Raw genomic sequence first — 17,175 nt, forward strand, 5'->3', positions numbered from 1 at the left:
GGCACTATGACTGCGAAAGATTTAAGATTCATCAAGGTCCTAATGTCAAACTGTTTAACAAATGGAAATCAAAGCTTAAGTGTTATATTTTAAGTTTTAACTATGTTTTTGTGTGAGAATAATAGGTATATGTACACTTCTATGGCGTGCCATTGACCAATATTGGCACATCTTCAGCAATATTGGCTTATGCCTTTACACCATAGCTGTGTTGTAACATACTTATTACATTCCTGTACCATGTATAAAGCACTGCGTTCATCATTTATAACATTTATTACAAACTGTGAATTGAATGTTTACCTACTTTATTTCCAGTTAAATTATTACACATATTGAATATGTGTACACCCATCTAAAACATCCATTGTCATTTATGAATCACTTATTTAATTGCTTATGAAAATTCATTTATTCACTTTATTGCACAAAAAAAGATAAAGAAATATATTATGAGTAACAAGACATTGCCAAGCAATATGGCCCCCTACAGGTGAAATTTCACCATTGTCAGACTTTATTAGTTGCCATAGCAACCAGAATTCTTGACATAGGAACAAAATGAAATGACGTACATAATCTCCATATTGCCATCTGTCCATGTTTCAAGTTTCATGAAAAAATATTAAGAACTTTTTAAGTTATCGCAGGGTCTAGAAAAGTGTGACAGACAGTCTCACAAACAGAATCACAGACAGACTCACAGACAGACACACAGAGTGCATACCATATGTCCCCTCCGGTTTCACCGATAGGGGACAACAAAATGTGAGAATTATGAATGCAGTAAGGGAGAAAACCTTGCAGCACAAATTTCACTCACATTTTCATTATCTCCCCTGTATATGTACATCTGTCCAAGACCAAAGAAGGGCAGCACAAAGTTGGGTGATGCAAACTGCGTGGCCTGGTAATAATATTGGAAGGCTTGGTCATAATCTTCCTGAAAATCGACAACACAACATCTCACTGTTGTACAGAAACATGTCATTGTATTTTTTAACAAGAGCTATGTTTACGAAACATAATGCCCTTTACTGCACTATGAAGCCCCACAGCAGCTATTTTAAGAAAATTGTTAAGGTAGTGCACCTCTAATGGGCACATATCCAAATATAATCTAATTAATTATTTTCTTAATCAGCATCATTTCACTGAACTACATGCAAATTTGTAGGTAGGCTTTCCATGCTTTTTAAAAAAATATACCGATTTTTTCAAAACCACACCCACGCTCGGCTTTTGTCCAGTTTATTTTCACCCCTGGGGTATATAAAAGTTCCATAATTCATTCAAATTTCCAAATATGGGCATGCAGTTGGTGTGTACAGATGCTGTAAAGGTGTTTAAAGTTTAAACAAGATGAAATAAGTATTCTTTTACAGACATTTATTTTTTACAAATTTTTATCTATGGAAGAGCACCATGAAATGTAAGTGATTTCAGCCAAGTAAAAATTGGGTCGGTTAAAAACAAAGTGTCATAAAATTCAAAATAGTATCATTTAAGTCATATTTTAAACTTAGATTTTATAGAAACACTATATACAGCAAAAATACCAAGAACTAGACAGATTTACCGTTTACTTTTTGAAATAAAAATAAAAATGCAACATGCATGGTTCGTATTTTCAACAGTAAATCACCCAATTTCGCCATAACGTTGTTTTAATTTTAATAATTGAAAAATGTGCATAAAAATTGCAACATATTTAACAATAAATATAGCTTATATGCCATATTAAATCAAATTACGTTAGAAAATAAATAAAACGCGTCGCAAAAAAGTATACGTCGTCGGCAGGATTCGAACCTGCGCGGGAATATCCCAAAAGATTTCTAGTCTATCGCCTTAACCACTAGGCTACGGCACCTAATAGTAGGCTCTTCAACCTTCGAAGAAATCGCGGGAAATCATTAGAGGTGCACTACCTTAAGTCCAAGGCCTGTTACTTGGTAAAACAAAAGCTGTCAGAGGACAGCGCGCTCGACTATTAGAGTGCTTAACAGTATAACGTAAGCCATCATGGGGAAATTGTTCAAATTCAATTATTTATTAGACGATCTTTCAAAAATAAAAAAGGAAAAAACAAGGGACAAAATTGTCACAAAACCAGGTTTTCATTGTGAAAAAAAAATCTGATAAAGGGAGAAAACTCAAACTGAACTTTTGAAATGAACAAACAAAATTAACCCCCTTTGTAAGTTTGTTTTTAAAAAAAATCTATTTTTAGTCGTGGCGACCTTGACATTGGAGATATTGACGTGATTCTTTCATGCGACACACCGTCCCATGATGGTGAACAAATGTGCCAAATGATTTTAAAATCTCACAATGAATGACATAGTTATGGCCAGGACAAGCTAATTTATGGCCATTTTTGACCTTTGAACTCAACGTGTGACCTTGACCTTGGAGATATCGACGTAATTATTTCGCGCGACACACCTTCATGATGGTGAACAAATGTGCCAAATGATTTTAAAATCAGACAATGAACGACATAGTTATGGCCCGGACAAGCTTGTTCCGCCAGCCCCCCAGCCAGCCCGCCCGCATTCGCCAATCTAATAACCAGTTTTTTCCTTCGGAAAACCTGGTTAAAAATTGAGGGGGGGGGGGGGGGTAGGGGGGGTGAGAGGGGGGTATAATGTGGGGTGGGGTCATTTATTAAATAATGTTTAAAAAAAAAATTGGGGGGGTAGGGGGTGGGGGTGAGAGGGGGGTATAATGTGGGGTGTGGAAATTTATTAGATGTTTTAAAAAAAAAATTGGAGGGGGGGGGATGTTGGGGGCGGGGAGGGATTCTGGGTAGGGCGTGGGGTATTGTTTGGTCGGAATCCATTGTGGTATTCAGGTAAGTGTTGTTTTGTCAAAGTAATAATAAAATGTGATCATAAATAAAAAAGTTATGGCAATTTAAGCAAAATGTTCAATTATCTAAGTGTAAAAGGGGCCATAATTATGTCAAAATGCTTGATACAGTGGTCTGCTCTTGTTTATAGGTTGGGGTCATGTTGGTAAACAAGTATGCAACATATAAAAGCAATATGTCAAAGGATATAGGAAATATTTTGGGGGTAGTACGCAAACTTTAACATAGATTTATCAATAACATGCATATTCTAAGAATAAAAGGGGCAATAATTATGACAAAATGCTTGATAGAGTTGTCTGCTCTTATTTATAGGTTGGGGTCATGTTGGTAAACAAGCATGCAAAATATGAAAGCAATATGTCAAGGGACATTGAAAATAGTTGGGGCAGTACGCAAACTTTAAGATTTGCTGCATATTCTAAGTGGAAAAGGGGCCATAATTATAACAAAATGCTTGATAGAGTTGTCTGCTTTTGTTCATAGGTTAGGGTCATGTTGGTAAACAAGTATGCAATATATTAAAGCAAATGTCAAAGGACAAAGAAAATATTTGGGGTAGTACGAAACCTTAACATTTGCATACTAACGCTGACGCTAACGCAGACGCTCAAGCCGATGCCGGGGTGAGTAGGATAGCTCCACTATATATATTTCATATATAATAGTCGAGCTAAAATCAATGGACCGTAACAAAACTAAAATTTGATTTGTAAGTCACATAAAGATAAGGTCAGTATCTGACACAACAAAAATATGGTATGTTTCTGGATGTGTTATGGAAAAAATCTGTAAAACTGTTATTCTAGAGAAAATGTCTAAGCCCTTGGCACGTAATTTTTCCAAAAATATCAAAGGACAACAACTAAACTTGAACATGATCTGTTAGACTCAAATACAAAAGAATCAGGTAAATATCTGAAAGCATTTAGGAATAAAACTCCAGAACGCCTCTTATCAAGATTCCAGATGTATGTACCTGCACATGGAAGGCCCTTGCCAGCTGGTAACAGCTCTCTGCCCTCATGGCTTCATTTTCTGTGTTGTGGAAGGCGTGCAGGGCCAGGTGCTGAACCTTCTGGTAGTCCTGTCAGCATAGACAATGTCATAATTTGGGCACTGGCAATATCTCAAGGGAGTTGCATCTAATTTGACATACTTCACTAATAAAAAAAAAAGACATTATATAAAATATTTCTAGCACTCACTTTAGATTTTGTATTCATACAACTCATACTTTTAACTCATACTTAACTTGATTAAAAGCATGTCAAACACTTGTTTATTAGTCCTGTCCATCAGTCCCAGATTACTGGATGGCTTAAGGCATAATGAATCAAATAGATTCACACTCCATAAATTCAATTATGCATTTTTTTCTTAACTTAAAGCAAAAAATGTCATATGGTGTTGTAGATACAATGATGTCCATCCTGGTGAGTAAAAATTAATTCCCCATTGAGGGAACATTCGCATGATAGTTTCAACAATATCAAGTACTGTTTACACCAAGAAAGTGCACTTTCAACTTTTTGTAGGTGTCATAAGCTAGTTAAATAATTGGGGGGGGGAATCAAAAGAACTGAGCTATGAACAATTTTTCACCTTAAATTTGACAAGAGCTGTCAGAGGACAGCGCGCTCGACTATTCGAGTGCTTGACAGTATAACTTAAGCCTTCATGGAGAGGGGGTATAATGTGGGTGCTTGATCATTTAATAGATGATCTTTCAAAAATAAGAGAAAAAAAATGGGGGGGGGTTGGGGGGGGAGAGGGGGGTTATAATGTGGGTGTGTGATCATTTAATAGATGATCTTTCAAAAAACAAGAAAGAAAAAAAATTGGAGGGGGGGTTGGGGGGGGTATGGGGGGGGGTTCTGGGGGGGGGGGGTTCTGGGGGGGATGGTTTGGGTGGAGTGCATTGTGGTATGTAAGGTAAGTGTTGTTTTGTCAAACTTTAACATAGATTTATCAATAATATGCATATTCTAAGTATAAAAGGGCAATAATTCTGTCAAAATTCTTGATACAGTTGTCTGCTCTTGTTTATAGGTTGGGGTCATGATTGTTAACAAGTATGCAAAATATGAAAGCAATATGTCAAGAGACACAGGAAATATTTGGGGTAGTACGCAAACTTTAACATTTGCACGCTAATGCAGACGCTAACGCAGACGCTCACACATAGATTTATCAATAATATGCATATTCTAAGTATAAAGGGCCATAATTCTGTCAAAATGCTTGATACAGTTGTCTGCTCTTGTTTATAGGTTGGGGTTATGATGGTCAACAAGTTTACAAAATATGAAAGCAATATGTCAAAGGACATTGAAAATATTTGGGGTAGTAGGCAAACTTTAACATTTGCACGCAAACGGACATGGGAATGGCAACGACGACGCCGGAGTGAGTAGGATAGCTCCACTATATATACTTCATATATAATAGTCGAGCTAAAAAAGGGATTAGCAATGTGATAAAAGTCAGTTTTGTGTGTGGAATTGAGATGGTTTACCAATGACCTTCAATGGAATTGAGCTTAAACAAATGCAAGCCTGTCCTATGTTCTGACCTTTTTATAGAAGAAGTGGTTGGCGAGATGGTTGAGGACCATGGGGTTGGTGGAGTCGATGGTGTATGCCTTGGAGAGGAGCTGCACACCGTTCTTGACGCACTCCTGGCTCTTGTTGTTGATCTCCAGGATAGCCAACCCTACCAGAGCACCCACACACTTTCCGTCCAGCTGCAGGGCACGCTCAAACGCCATCCTATGAGAAGGCAATTAACAACAGGATTGCATTCTCATTTAAACTAAAATGTCATTCTGTGAACATGACATTACATTAATTATATTACTCAGCTGGAAAGTTGTATGTCATTACAGTGATGTTTTTCTTTCTTTATAAAAGCACCCATAAAAGGTACTTTCCCAATTGAAAAACAAGAGGGCAACGATGGCCCTGTATCACTCCACTGTTTTTTCTTTGCGAAAAAAACGTGCAATGCGCATGGGTTGAAATGTACTCAAGCATGTGACTTTCTCTTTCCATCCCTCGTCCCACTGGGGGTTTAAAGTTGGAAGGGTGAGCATTTTTATATATGGAAAAAGTTACTACCGTGTTAACTAAACAGACTTAAAAGTCCGGGAATTGTTGCACAGGTCCTTTGCTTATAACGTAGGTACAATTATCTCTCCAAAAGATATTGTCATACATTCTATTTCACATATTTTTAGATGCTGAAGATCAAATCTACGCATTTGATTTTTGAAACAGATTCACAAGACCCATAGGAATCAAAATGCCGTAACCCTTTACCAAACAACACATTTTGGACTTTTCAAATTAAATTTAAATGGAATATGAAGGAAATGATCAGGGTAGAAATAATTGTGATAAAAGAAGAAATTGCTCATCAACCCACACATCCCTAAGACCAACAGGCCTGAGAATATTATGATAATCTAAAGATTATTTCTTTATATTTATAAATGTATTTAATTAAGTAATACATTTGACTTCTAAGATCAATTCATAACTTATATTAAGAAAATTATGAAATGGTCAGAAATATATATGGATCGTTGAGCAATTGACAATCATATCCACAATTCATGAGTCACGATTCACAAATGGAACAATGAATCATTAGTTATTAAAATGCAGCATATACAATAGTTAAGAACATTGCACTTCATTAATTTCAACACCTTCTCTTGGATACAAAGTTTGAGTTTACTGTGCAGTATCATATATTGACTTTTCTTGAAATAATTATGTTCATGGAAGTTGTGTTTTTAAAATCAATAATATGTTATTAAACTGGTTTAAACACTACAAAAAAGACATGGAATTAACATGTCATCCAAAATTTTTTCATCTGGATATATGGTCACTTTCGACAAATTTAAATAAAACCCGACTTTTTTCAGTTTGTAAGAAAAACATTCATAACACATGTTCTTACTTCAATGCCTTTGTAAGCAGTCACCATCTGACCTAAAATGGCACTAAATGACAGGGTTTTATCTCATGTTTACAAGATGTTGATGTTGTTGTTGGTCACAGCCAAACGGCCGCAGTAATCTCCACTGGTAAACATCATATGTTCAGTTTTGTGACCCCCGGGGCCTGGTCAAATTTGAGCCCAGGGGAATAAATTTGAACAAATTTGGTAGAGGACTATTAGATATCACTACATACCAAATTTAGTAGCCCTAGGCTCTATAATTAAGAACAAGAAGATTTTTAAAGTTTGCACACAATAGGCCTTATTTAAGCATATGTTCATTTTTGTGACCCCTGGGCCAAGGTCAAATTTCTTCCTAGGGGCATAATTTGAACAAACTAAGTAGAGAACTATTATATGTCACTACCTACCGAATTTGGTAGATTTAGGCCCAATGGTTATGGACAAGAAGATTTTTATAGTTTGCACAAAATGGGCCTAATATAAGCATATGTTCAATTTTGTGACCCCTGGGGAACGGTCAAATTTGATCCCAGGGGCTTAATTTGAACAAACTTGGTAGAGGACTATAAGATGTCATTACATACCAAATTTGGTAGCCCTATGCCATACTGTTATGGGCAAGAAGATTTTTAAAGCTTGCACAAAATAGGCCTTATAAAAGCAAATTTTCGATTTTTTGACCCCCCAGGGCAGGGTCAAATTTGACCCCAGGGGCATAATTTGAACAAACTTGGTAGAGGATTATTAGATGTCACTACATACCAAATTTGGTAGCCCTAGGCCCAATGGTTATGGACATAAAGATTTTTTAAGCTTTCACAAAATAGGCCTTATATAAGCAAATTTTCAATTTTTGACCCCCCGGGGCAGGGTCAAATTTGACCCCAGGGGCATAATTTGAACAAACTTGGTAGGGGACTATAAGATGTCACTACATACCAAATTTGGTAGCCCTTGGCCCAATGGTTATGGACCGTTGGATTTTTAAAGTTTGCACAAAATAGGCCTTATATAAGCAAATATTCAATTTTTAACCCCCCAGGGCAGGGTCAAATTTGACCCCAGGGGCATGATTTGAACAAACTTGGTAGAGGACTATAAGATGTCACTACATAGCAAATTTGGTAGCCCTAGGCCCAATGGTTATGAACAAGAAGATTTTTAAAGTTTGCACAAAATAGGCCTTATATAAGCAAATTTTCAATTTTTTAACCCCCCCGGGGCAGGGTCATCTTTGACCCCAGGGGCATATTTTGAACAAACTTGGTAGAGGACTATAAGATGTCACTGCATACTAAATTTGGTAGCCCTATGCCCAATGGTTATGGACAAGAAGATTTTTAAAGTTTGCACAAAATAGGCCTTATATAAGCAAATTTTCAATTTTTTGACCCCCCGGGGCAGGGTCAAATTTTACCCCAGGGGCATAATTTGAACAAACTTGGTAGAGGACTATAAGATGTCACTACATAGCAAATTTGGTAGCCCTATGCCCAATGGTTATGGACAAGAAGATTTTTAATGTTTGCACAAAATAGGCCTCATTTAAGCAAATTTTCAATTTTTTGACCCCCCGGGGCAGGGTCAAATTTGACCCCAGGGGCATAATTTGAACAAATTTGAAAGAGGTTCACCATATGTACATTCCTGAGAAATTTCATCAGAATAGGACCAGTAGTTTAGGAGAAGATGTTTAAAGAAAAAGTTAACGCACGGACGCACACACGACGGACACAGGACCATGACATTATCCCCGCTGGCCTTTGGCCAGTGGAGCTAAAAAATACAAAATTCCCAATATCTGTCTTAAAATTTCCCAAAAGGAAGGCAAAGTCCGTCAATTTTGTTCCAAAGTGCATTATCTGCAAGTAAACAAATAAAATGAGCACTTACAATGAACTTTTCAAGCCAAAATGAATGTTAATCAATATTTGAGTAGATTTTTTGCATTTTATGTCAAGCAATTAAAACACCTTTAATTTCTAATTGGAAGATTGAACAACGCGAATTTACCCAATATCAGGATTTTTGCGCTAATTTTTCCAGATTGGAATGGTACAGGTACTTTTCTCAATTGGAGAAGAAAAATCGCTGCATTAGTGTGCAAGAAAAGGTCAAACCTTGGGACAGCAAAACAACAGGGTTTCATTAATACAATATGAAAGGTATGACAGTGATATTACTTACTTAAGTATGAATGATGTAAAATGTTGCAAAATATCTATGCAATGCAAGCTCATATGTCATCCTTTGTAAATGGCAGAACTATGATCTTATTATGTATGTTTACCTGGCAAGTTTCGTGACTTTACTAAACTCTATCCTGTGGATAACAAACGCCAGTGATTCATTACTTAGGTATGTATGGATAGCAAGTTGTGTAACATTATTGCGCAAGGCATCAAAATATTAATTCTATGTACATGTATTTACCACATTTTGTACTACTACTTTGTTCAGTACACAACTGCATGTTTATTTCTATTTATAAGGACCAAATTTATTTCTTAATGCTTAACTAATTATTCAAATATCAATCAAGAAATAAAAAAATACTAATTTCTAATTTTAATTGTAAAAGCTAATAAACATAGCATAAATAGTAAACACTGAATCACAAATATCTAACAAACAAAAAGTTATCATTGGTATATAGCTGCATGATCTATTACAACAACTTAATAAAAATATCAGACATCTTTATTTCTGTTCAAGTTCTGGTTGTGGAGAATACCTAGCTTTGTCAATCTTGTTGAGTTTGATAAAGCAGTGCCCCATTCCAAGACGGACAGACGCAGGGCAGTCAGGGTTGGTGCGCAGTGCCCTCTTGTAATACGCCAGGGCACCACGATATTCCTTCTTGTTGAAGGCAATACAGGCCTTGCCCAGCAATGATGGAATGTTGTTGTTGGACTAAAATAAGAAATGACACCTTAGATTATGTAACAGAACTCCTGCTGCCGATTGAATAAATCTGGATAACTATTATCCAACATTGTTTCAGGCTAGGGGTATTTGACTTGTTAGATTGTGAATTCATTTGTAAAATACAAACACTTTGTCTTTTTTTTCAGAGTCTTGCTATGCTGTAATTTTGGTTGGCCTATTTTGATGTTTGAAACGATTACTTAAATTTTGTAATAAATATTCTGATTGCCCATACGACTTAAAAGCATTAATCTAAATAAAATGTTTGACGTTCATCATAATTTGCACACACAAAATATAAAAACAAGAGCACCGCCTTGCGGGTGCAGACCGCTCATCTATTTTCTTTTTAAAGGTGAAGGGACTCTCATTTTCAATCACAAAGGAGGGAGGGGTGGAGTGAAGAGCGGTGCATTGTGTGGGGGGTGTGGACATTTATTACATTTTCTTCCAAAAATGCGAAAAAAAGGAAAAAAAAAATCGGGGGGTGGGGGGGGGTGGGGGGGGGGGGTGGGGGGGGGGATTCTTGGGTGCGATGGTTGGACAGTATTTCAAACATAAAATAATCAAAATAAATAGTTTTGTTTTTTAACCGTTTAAAAAAAAAATTGGGGAGGGGGTGGGGGTGGGGGGGGGTATAGTGTGAGGGTGTGGTGGTCATTTGTGAGATGATCTTAAAAAAAAAAAAAAAAAAAAAAAAATAGGGGGGGGGGGGATTCGGGTGGGGGGAGGGGGGGGTGGGGGGGGGGATTCTTGGGTGCGATGGTTGGACGGTATTTTAAACATAAAATAATCAAAATAAATAGTTTTGTTTTTTAACCGTTTAAAAAAAAAATTGGGGGAGGGGGTGGGGTGGGGGGGGGGGGGGGTATAGTGTGAGGGTGTGGTGGTCATTTGTGAGATGATCTTAAAAAAAAAAAAAAAAAAAAAAAAAATAGGGGGGGGGGGGGTTGGGGGGGGGGGGGGGGCACGGGCGATGGTTTGGGTGGAGTCTATTGTGGTATGTCAGGTAAGAGTAGTTTTGTCAAAGTATCATCAAAGTATCAATCAAATCTAATCATAAATAAAGAAGTTATGGCAATTTTAGAGAAATTTAATAATTTGACCTTGAGAGTCAAGGTCATTCAAGGTCAAGGTAAAATTCAACTTGCCAGGTACAGTAACCTCATGATAGCATGAAAGTATTTGAAGTTTGAAAGCAATAGCCTTGATACTTAAGAAGTAAAGTGGATCGAAACACAAAATTTAACCATATATTCAAAGTTACTAAGTCAAAAAAGGGCCATAATTCCGTAAAAATGACATCCAGAGTTATGCAACTTGTCCTTTTACTGTACCCTTATGATAGTTTGCGAGTGTTCCAAGTATGATAGCAATATCTATGATACTTTAGGGGTAAAGTGGACCAAAACACAAAACTTAACCAAACTTTCAATTTTCTAAGTATAAAGGGCCCATAATTCCGTCCAAATGCCAGTCAGAGTTACATAACTTTGCCTGCACAGTCCCCTTACGGTAGTTAGTAAGTGTTGCAAGTATGAAAGCAATAGCTTTGATACTTTAGGAATAAAATGGACCTTAACACAAAACTTAACCAAATTTTCAATTTTCTAAGTATAAAAAGGGCACATAATTCTGTCAAAATGCACGCCAGAGTTATCTAACTTTGCGTGCCCAGTCCCCTCATGATAGTTAGTAAGTGTACCAAGTTTGAATGCAATAGCATTGATACTTTCTGAAAAAAGTGGACCTAAACGCAAAACTTAACCAAAATTTTCAATTTTCTAAGTATAAAAAGGGCACATAATTCAGTCAAAATGCACGCCAGAGTTATCTAACTTTGCCTGCCCAGTCCCCTCATGATAGTAAGTAAGTGTACCAAGTTTGAATGCAATAGCATTGATACTTTCTGAGAAAAGTGGACCTAAACGCAAAACTTAACCGGACGCCGACGCCGACGCCAAGGTGATGACAATAGCTCATAATTTTTTTTCAAAAAATAGATGAGCTAAAAATGAAATTTTAATACAAGTATTTTTTGCAATCTTCTAAATCTTCCTTTCAATTGTCTTTTGTCTATAGAATAACAGCTGGTACAGTAATACTGGCCTGATAATAAACATGTTATAAGTTTACAGCTATAACTCCCAAGAAATCTTCTCAAGAAATCTTCCCAAGCAAAAAACTAACGTCAGTGCTTCTGCTTGATTTCAACATGGAAATATAACTGATTCTGTATCATTGAATACTCCGGATAATTGAATATTCGGACGTGACAAATGGGCTATTCAATTAAGCGGAATCTACTGTATAAGAAAAAAAACCAACATGTTCCATTTTTGAACATGTCCAAGATATAATTGGAAGAAATCAAATTTCATGAAAATCAGACATGAAAATAAGGCCTCTAGATTTTAACAAGGCAAATGTTGACAGCACACAACGCACAAACCAGAATGGACAAAAGTCAATCACATAAGCTCACCATGAGCACAATGTGCACAGGTGAGATAAAAAGGTGTAACTGTGCATAGCACATGATTCTGAGTCAATTGTTACCTGTCCAAGAACAAAGTTAAATTGTGCATCAGCCTGCTCCATTTTGTCGCCTTCCAGCAGACAGAAGTAGGCTCTGCCCAGCAGGTGATTCTGTAACAAAATGTGTGGTCAAACAGCCATGAGACTTGTCACTTACCAGTACTGTTACCGTATTTTGTCATGTATTGCGCGCAGTTTTGTACCTCCAAATTTCAATTAACAAAGTTTGTATGTGTCATACATTGATAAAACACTATTCTGGCTGCTACATTGCAAACAATTTATTTCGTAAACGATTATATTCATAATAGATGCCTTTTTTTATTCCAGAAAACTATACCCTATTACAGACTGAAACAACAAAAAGTTGGTAACAGCAGATTTGAACGTGAAGCAACAGTTTTGTACAGTAATTACAATGTTTGAATAGAATAATGCAAACATTTCTTTGTCTGCGTTTATGTTTGTGCACTTCAACATTGACAGTTAACGTTAGGCTGGTAAAGGTAGGTGTCAACGAGGTCTTTTTCACGGGTAATTGTAGGTGTCAACAGGGACTTCTTAGTGTTTTCCTGTTTGGTCCAGGTTCTCGATGCCTTCATTGTTCATCACATTCACCCCTGTGTAGTGCGACAAACAATGACCCCACATGTTCAACATACTAGTAACCGATGAACAGTTTTACGTTAATACTCATATATCTCAGCAACTGTAGCCCTGTCTCCAATGAGCTACAATATTTTTCTTCAGCATTCAAATTAAAAGCCAATGCTTTTCCCGAGGAAAAATGACATGATGTACATGAACTCTTATTTTTGCATGCTTTAAAAGAAATGCATGTGACTAAGTCTCTTGCTGAAAAATTACAAAATTGTCAGAAAAATATAGTGCAACGCAACCCATGCTCGATATGATAATTACGCTTCCTTTTTTTGTGTGCATTGTTTAGCTTTTCAATGACCCAGATGAATGGATTGCACAATATAACAAGAGCACCGCATAATGGGTGCCAATGCTCTGCTGCGGGTGCAGCTTTAAATAAATGAAAGCTTGTCAGATATTTATTATTTTTTTTAGAGGTCACAGCGACCTTGACCTTTGACCTAGTGACCCCAAAATGGGTGTGGCGTGTAGAACGCATCAAGGTGCATCTACACATGAAGTTTCAAACTTGTAGGTGGAAGCACTTTAATTTTAGAGTCAATGTCAAGGTTTTAGCACGACGTGAACAGCAGACGACACGAAGAGCTGGCTATGACAATACCTCGGGTTTTCTCCGAAAACAGCCGAGCTAAAAATGGCAGCCATTTTCCGTCTGATTTACAGGTTTCTGGTCTTCATTCTTTTTTTTCATTCCATTTTGGATTTTAACAATCGCATTCACGTTATAAATGGTGGCATATTATTAGAGCTGCAACGATTCGATCCAATTCATCGAAAATCGATTGGAAATGCTTCGATTCGATTACGATACCAAACCTACCAAATTCAATTTGATTCTTTAACATATATACATATATATACATAGATACGTAAAGCATGTTGTATACTGACTATTGATACGGGAAGGTGAAGGTTTTATGTTTACTTGTAATTACGACCCGCGCGATTGGTTGCTTATTACTTTAGTCATCCAATCAATAAGTGTGTTACGGTCTACTTTCGGAAAAAAGTAGAAAAAAACAAGTTGTTGCCGACAAATTGAAATTATCAGATGCGCCTAAGAATCTAAATTCAAAAGTGTGGCAGTATTTGGGGTTTCGGGATGGTAGCCCTACCGATAAAGCAAAGTGTAAACTGTGCTTCACGGATGTGGCGTACGCAAAGTCCGGCTGAATCACTAATCTAATGCAACATGTCAAACGCAAACATAACGTTGATTTAGCAAGACTAAGAGGTCACACAAAAGCAACTACTGAAGTCGTGAGCCAGAAAAGTAGTTCTATTTCTGTTGGAATTTTGTTAAGTTTATTAGAGAATGTGATTTGTCCTACAGGTAACAGGTGATGCTGTCATGTCACAATGGTAGACATGCTTATTGTGGTTTTGGGTAAAAGTATTATGTGATAGTACTACCATTCAACTGATTTCAGATACGTTCTTATGATTATTATTTTTTTATTATTATTGTGTAATCAACACAATCTTCTAGTCAGAAGTTTTTATATTAAAATTCCTAATTTGCTTTTCTTTTTTATGTGTTTTATTGAAATCACATTTGAACAGAAATGTTAATTTTGAGGCAAAAGAGTGAATATATGATAAAACTAGGTTTGAAGATGAATCGAATCGAAAAAATCGGTATCGGAGTGTCTGAAATCGAAATGGAATCAAATCAAGCTGTTGGTGAATCGTTGCAGCTCTACATATTATATGTGCTAAAATTCAGTAAATACCAACTTTTAAAATTCATTTGAAACTTATACTAAGTATCAAGGACATTGAATCTACTTACAATGTTTTTCTTACCACAATATTATAAATTAGTGTTAGCAATAAGAGTGTTAACTTAACAACCCCAATGCCAGTTGCTGACATTACTTTGACTGCTGCCAATGTCATACCTGGTCGTACATGATGATCTTGTCTGCTGTTGTATACAGGAGGGTTGCCTGGGTGAACAGCTCACGTTTCTGGTCCTTGTTTTTCTCTCTGGAAAACACAATCACATGACTAAATAACTGTCAGCAAAACCTAAAGCATTTTGACAATAACAGCCCTCATATTATGTCTGAGGGTCAACTTTCTCCATAAGTAGTAGTAGTAGTACAGTGCCTTCCCCAGGAATTTTTTCAGGCGCCCCGGGGCCGAGCGGGGGTGGGTTGGGGAGGGGTGTCCCCTCCAGACGTTGATTTTTTTAAAATTTAACGTGTCAATTCACGTTCTGTGGTACGTTATAACTCAAAGAAAAACAGCGTCAAAAGACGTCATTTGGTGCGCTATGACTCTTAAAAAAAATCCCCCAGTCATTTAAAAATAATTTTTTTATATTGTTTAATTGATTTAAAACTTTTCCGCACAGATAGTAAAATCCCGACTCGAACGATTTCCCATTACATCCGTTTCAACACGACTCTATTACTGTATACTTACTTTTTTCAAGTTTCTATTTATTACCCGATAATCCCGTTTACTTCGTTTTTATCAATCTCTTTCTGGTAAATATTTACGATAAAAGCTTTCAGTCATTTCTTTAACACAAACCTTGCCATTTTTTAAGTGACTATTTATAGACTTGATGAAATAATGCCTCTGAATATGTGTCAATCCCCTGACCTGTTGTGCGCTTGTTAAAACGCTCAATACACGCCATTTGTATCAGGGCTCAAGCTAGACTCCAATTTTTGGAAGAAGTCACTTCTCCCTTATAAGCTCTGGAGAGGAAGAAGTGGGGCAGTTTTAGGGAGAAGTGGATCTTTTGCGATCACCAATGGACCATTGTGAACCATGACCTGTTAATGTATTTGAACTAAAGTAATAAAATCATTCCTTTTAATAAATGTATTACTGACAAAAATATAAGCATAAAAACATAAGAAAATAATGTTGAAAAATCAGTTTTATAAGCACTTATTTATCACTTCATACATATGACACAACAGCAAAGCATAAAACTCAATATATACATGTATGTTTGAATTTGAGCACTTCAGCTCAGTACAAAAAACACTTTTTTACTTATAGTACAGCTTGCAGACTTTCAATGACTTTTCAAGATTTATTTCGGGTAAAAATTACAGACAATAGGAAAATCAGCGTCAGTAAAATTGCGACCCGATCAAATTTATTTCCGAGTCTGTGACGCATTAATATTGTTTAACATGTTAATTATATTAAACAAACCCGATATTTAAGTAGATAAAATAATATAAATAATCTAATAAAACACTGCCCTAATTTATGATATATGCGTTTAGGAGTTTTGTAAACACGGGCGTCCGCCATAATAATTTCGGCACATCGGAACTCAACTTGCGTATAACACTTGCTCAATTAACTGTTAAACTCCACCTCCGTTCTCTGCAAAAGATTCGAAGGCGGAGCTATGCACATGCTATTATTTAATTGGACAATTACCAATGAGGAACAAACACACGATTAGTTCGGCATGTTGATTGCTAGACAAAGGAAGCCAATTTTGTCGGCGAGAAATTTGTCGCATTATTGCTTCAGACAGGAAGCGGCTATCCTTTGATGACGTCAAACTGTCAATTCACACGGAGTGCAAATTTTCCGAAGACTTTTACCGACTCTTTGTTTACAATTCAATTAAAAAACAAACACTTGCTAACATTAAACATTGGATTAAATCAACGAGTTTGCATGACAATAACAACTTTAACAAACATTACCGCAACGACGCGGGAATTGATCTACCTAGATTTTTTTTCGACACATTTAAATCACTCTTTCACAGCCGCGTCATGCGAAAATGGGTTTTATGCGTTTATGCTAGTATCTTAAAGTATTATATTCGATATGTGTTCGTGTGTCGTATGAACGAATCTGCACCAAAACTAAATTTACGGTTGCGATAGACACCTATAAACAAAGCACATACTGTTATATGCGCATAATATCACTCCAAGCGTTTCGGCCAGCGTATCTTAAAGTATTATATTCGATATTTCACATTACTGGCCCAGCCCTCTAAGCCGAGAGGAATTGTCTTTTTTATAAGGATCGGAGTTAGTGTTCGTGTGTCGTATGAACGAATCTGCACTAAAACTAAATTTACATCGTACATGATCAGTTGTCAAACGAAAGTACGCTTGATATTAAATGCATTATTTTTCTCTTTCCGGGATATTGTTTTAGTATGTTGATGCTGCATTAACAATTATAAGTGTATATGAAGT

General features: G+C 36.5%; 1 protein-coding gene across 1 annotated transcript in view; it reads right to left on the reverse strand.

The window, feature by feature from the left end:
• Positions 1-17,175, reverse strand: part of LOC127841096 (RNA polymerase-associated protein CTR9 homolog) — an 83,504-nt gene that overhangs the window by 40,060 nt on the left and 26,269 nt on the right. Inside the window, exons 4-9 of the mRNA XM_052369658.1 lie at positions 14,881-14,968; positions 12,338-12,427; positions 9,585-9,763; positions 5,451-5,646; positions 3,855-3,962; positions 824-943 (exon numbers count right to left, since the gene is read on the reverse strand). Of these exons, the coding sequence (XP_052225618.1) occupies positions 824-943; positions 3,855-3,962; positions 5,451-5,646; positions 9,585-9,763; positions 12,338-12,427; positions 14,881-14,968 (781 nt within the window). The remainder of the gene's footprint in view (positions 1-823; positions 944-3,854; positions 3,963-5,450; positions 5,647-9,584; positions 9,764-12,337; positions 12,428-14,880; positions 14,969-17,175) is intronic.

The sequence above is a fragment of the Dreissena polymorpha genome, chromosome 1 (assembly GCF_020536995.1).
Source record: "Dreissena polymorpha isolate Duluth1 chromosome 1, UMN_Dpol_1.0, whole genome shotgun sequence".
Lineage (NCBI taxonomy): Eukaryota > Metazoa > Mollusca > Bivalvia > Myida > Dreissenidae > Dreissena > Dreissena polymorpha.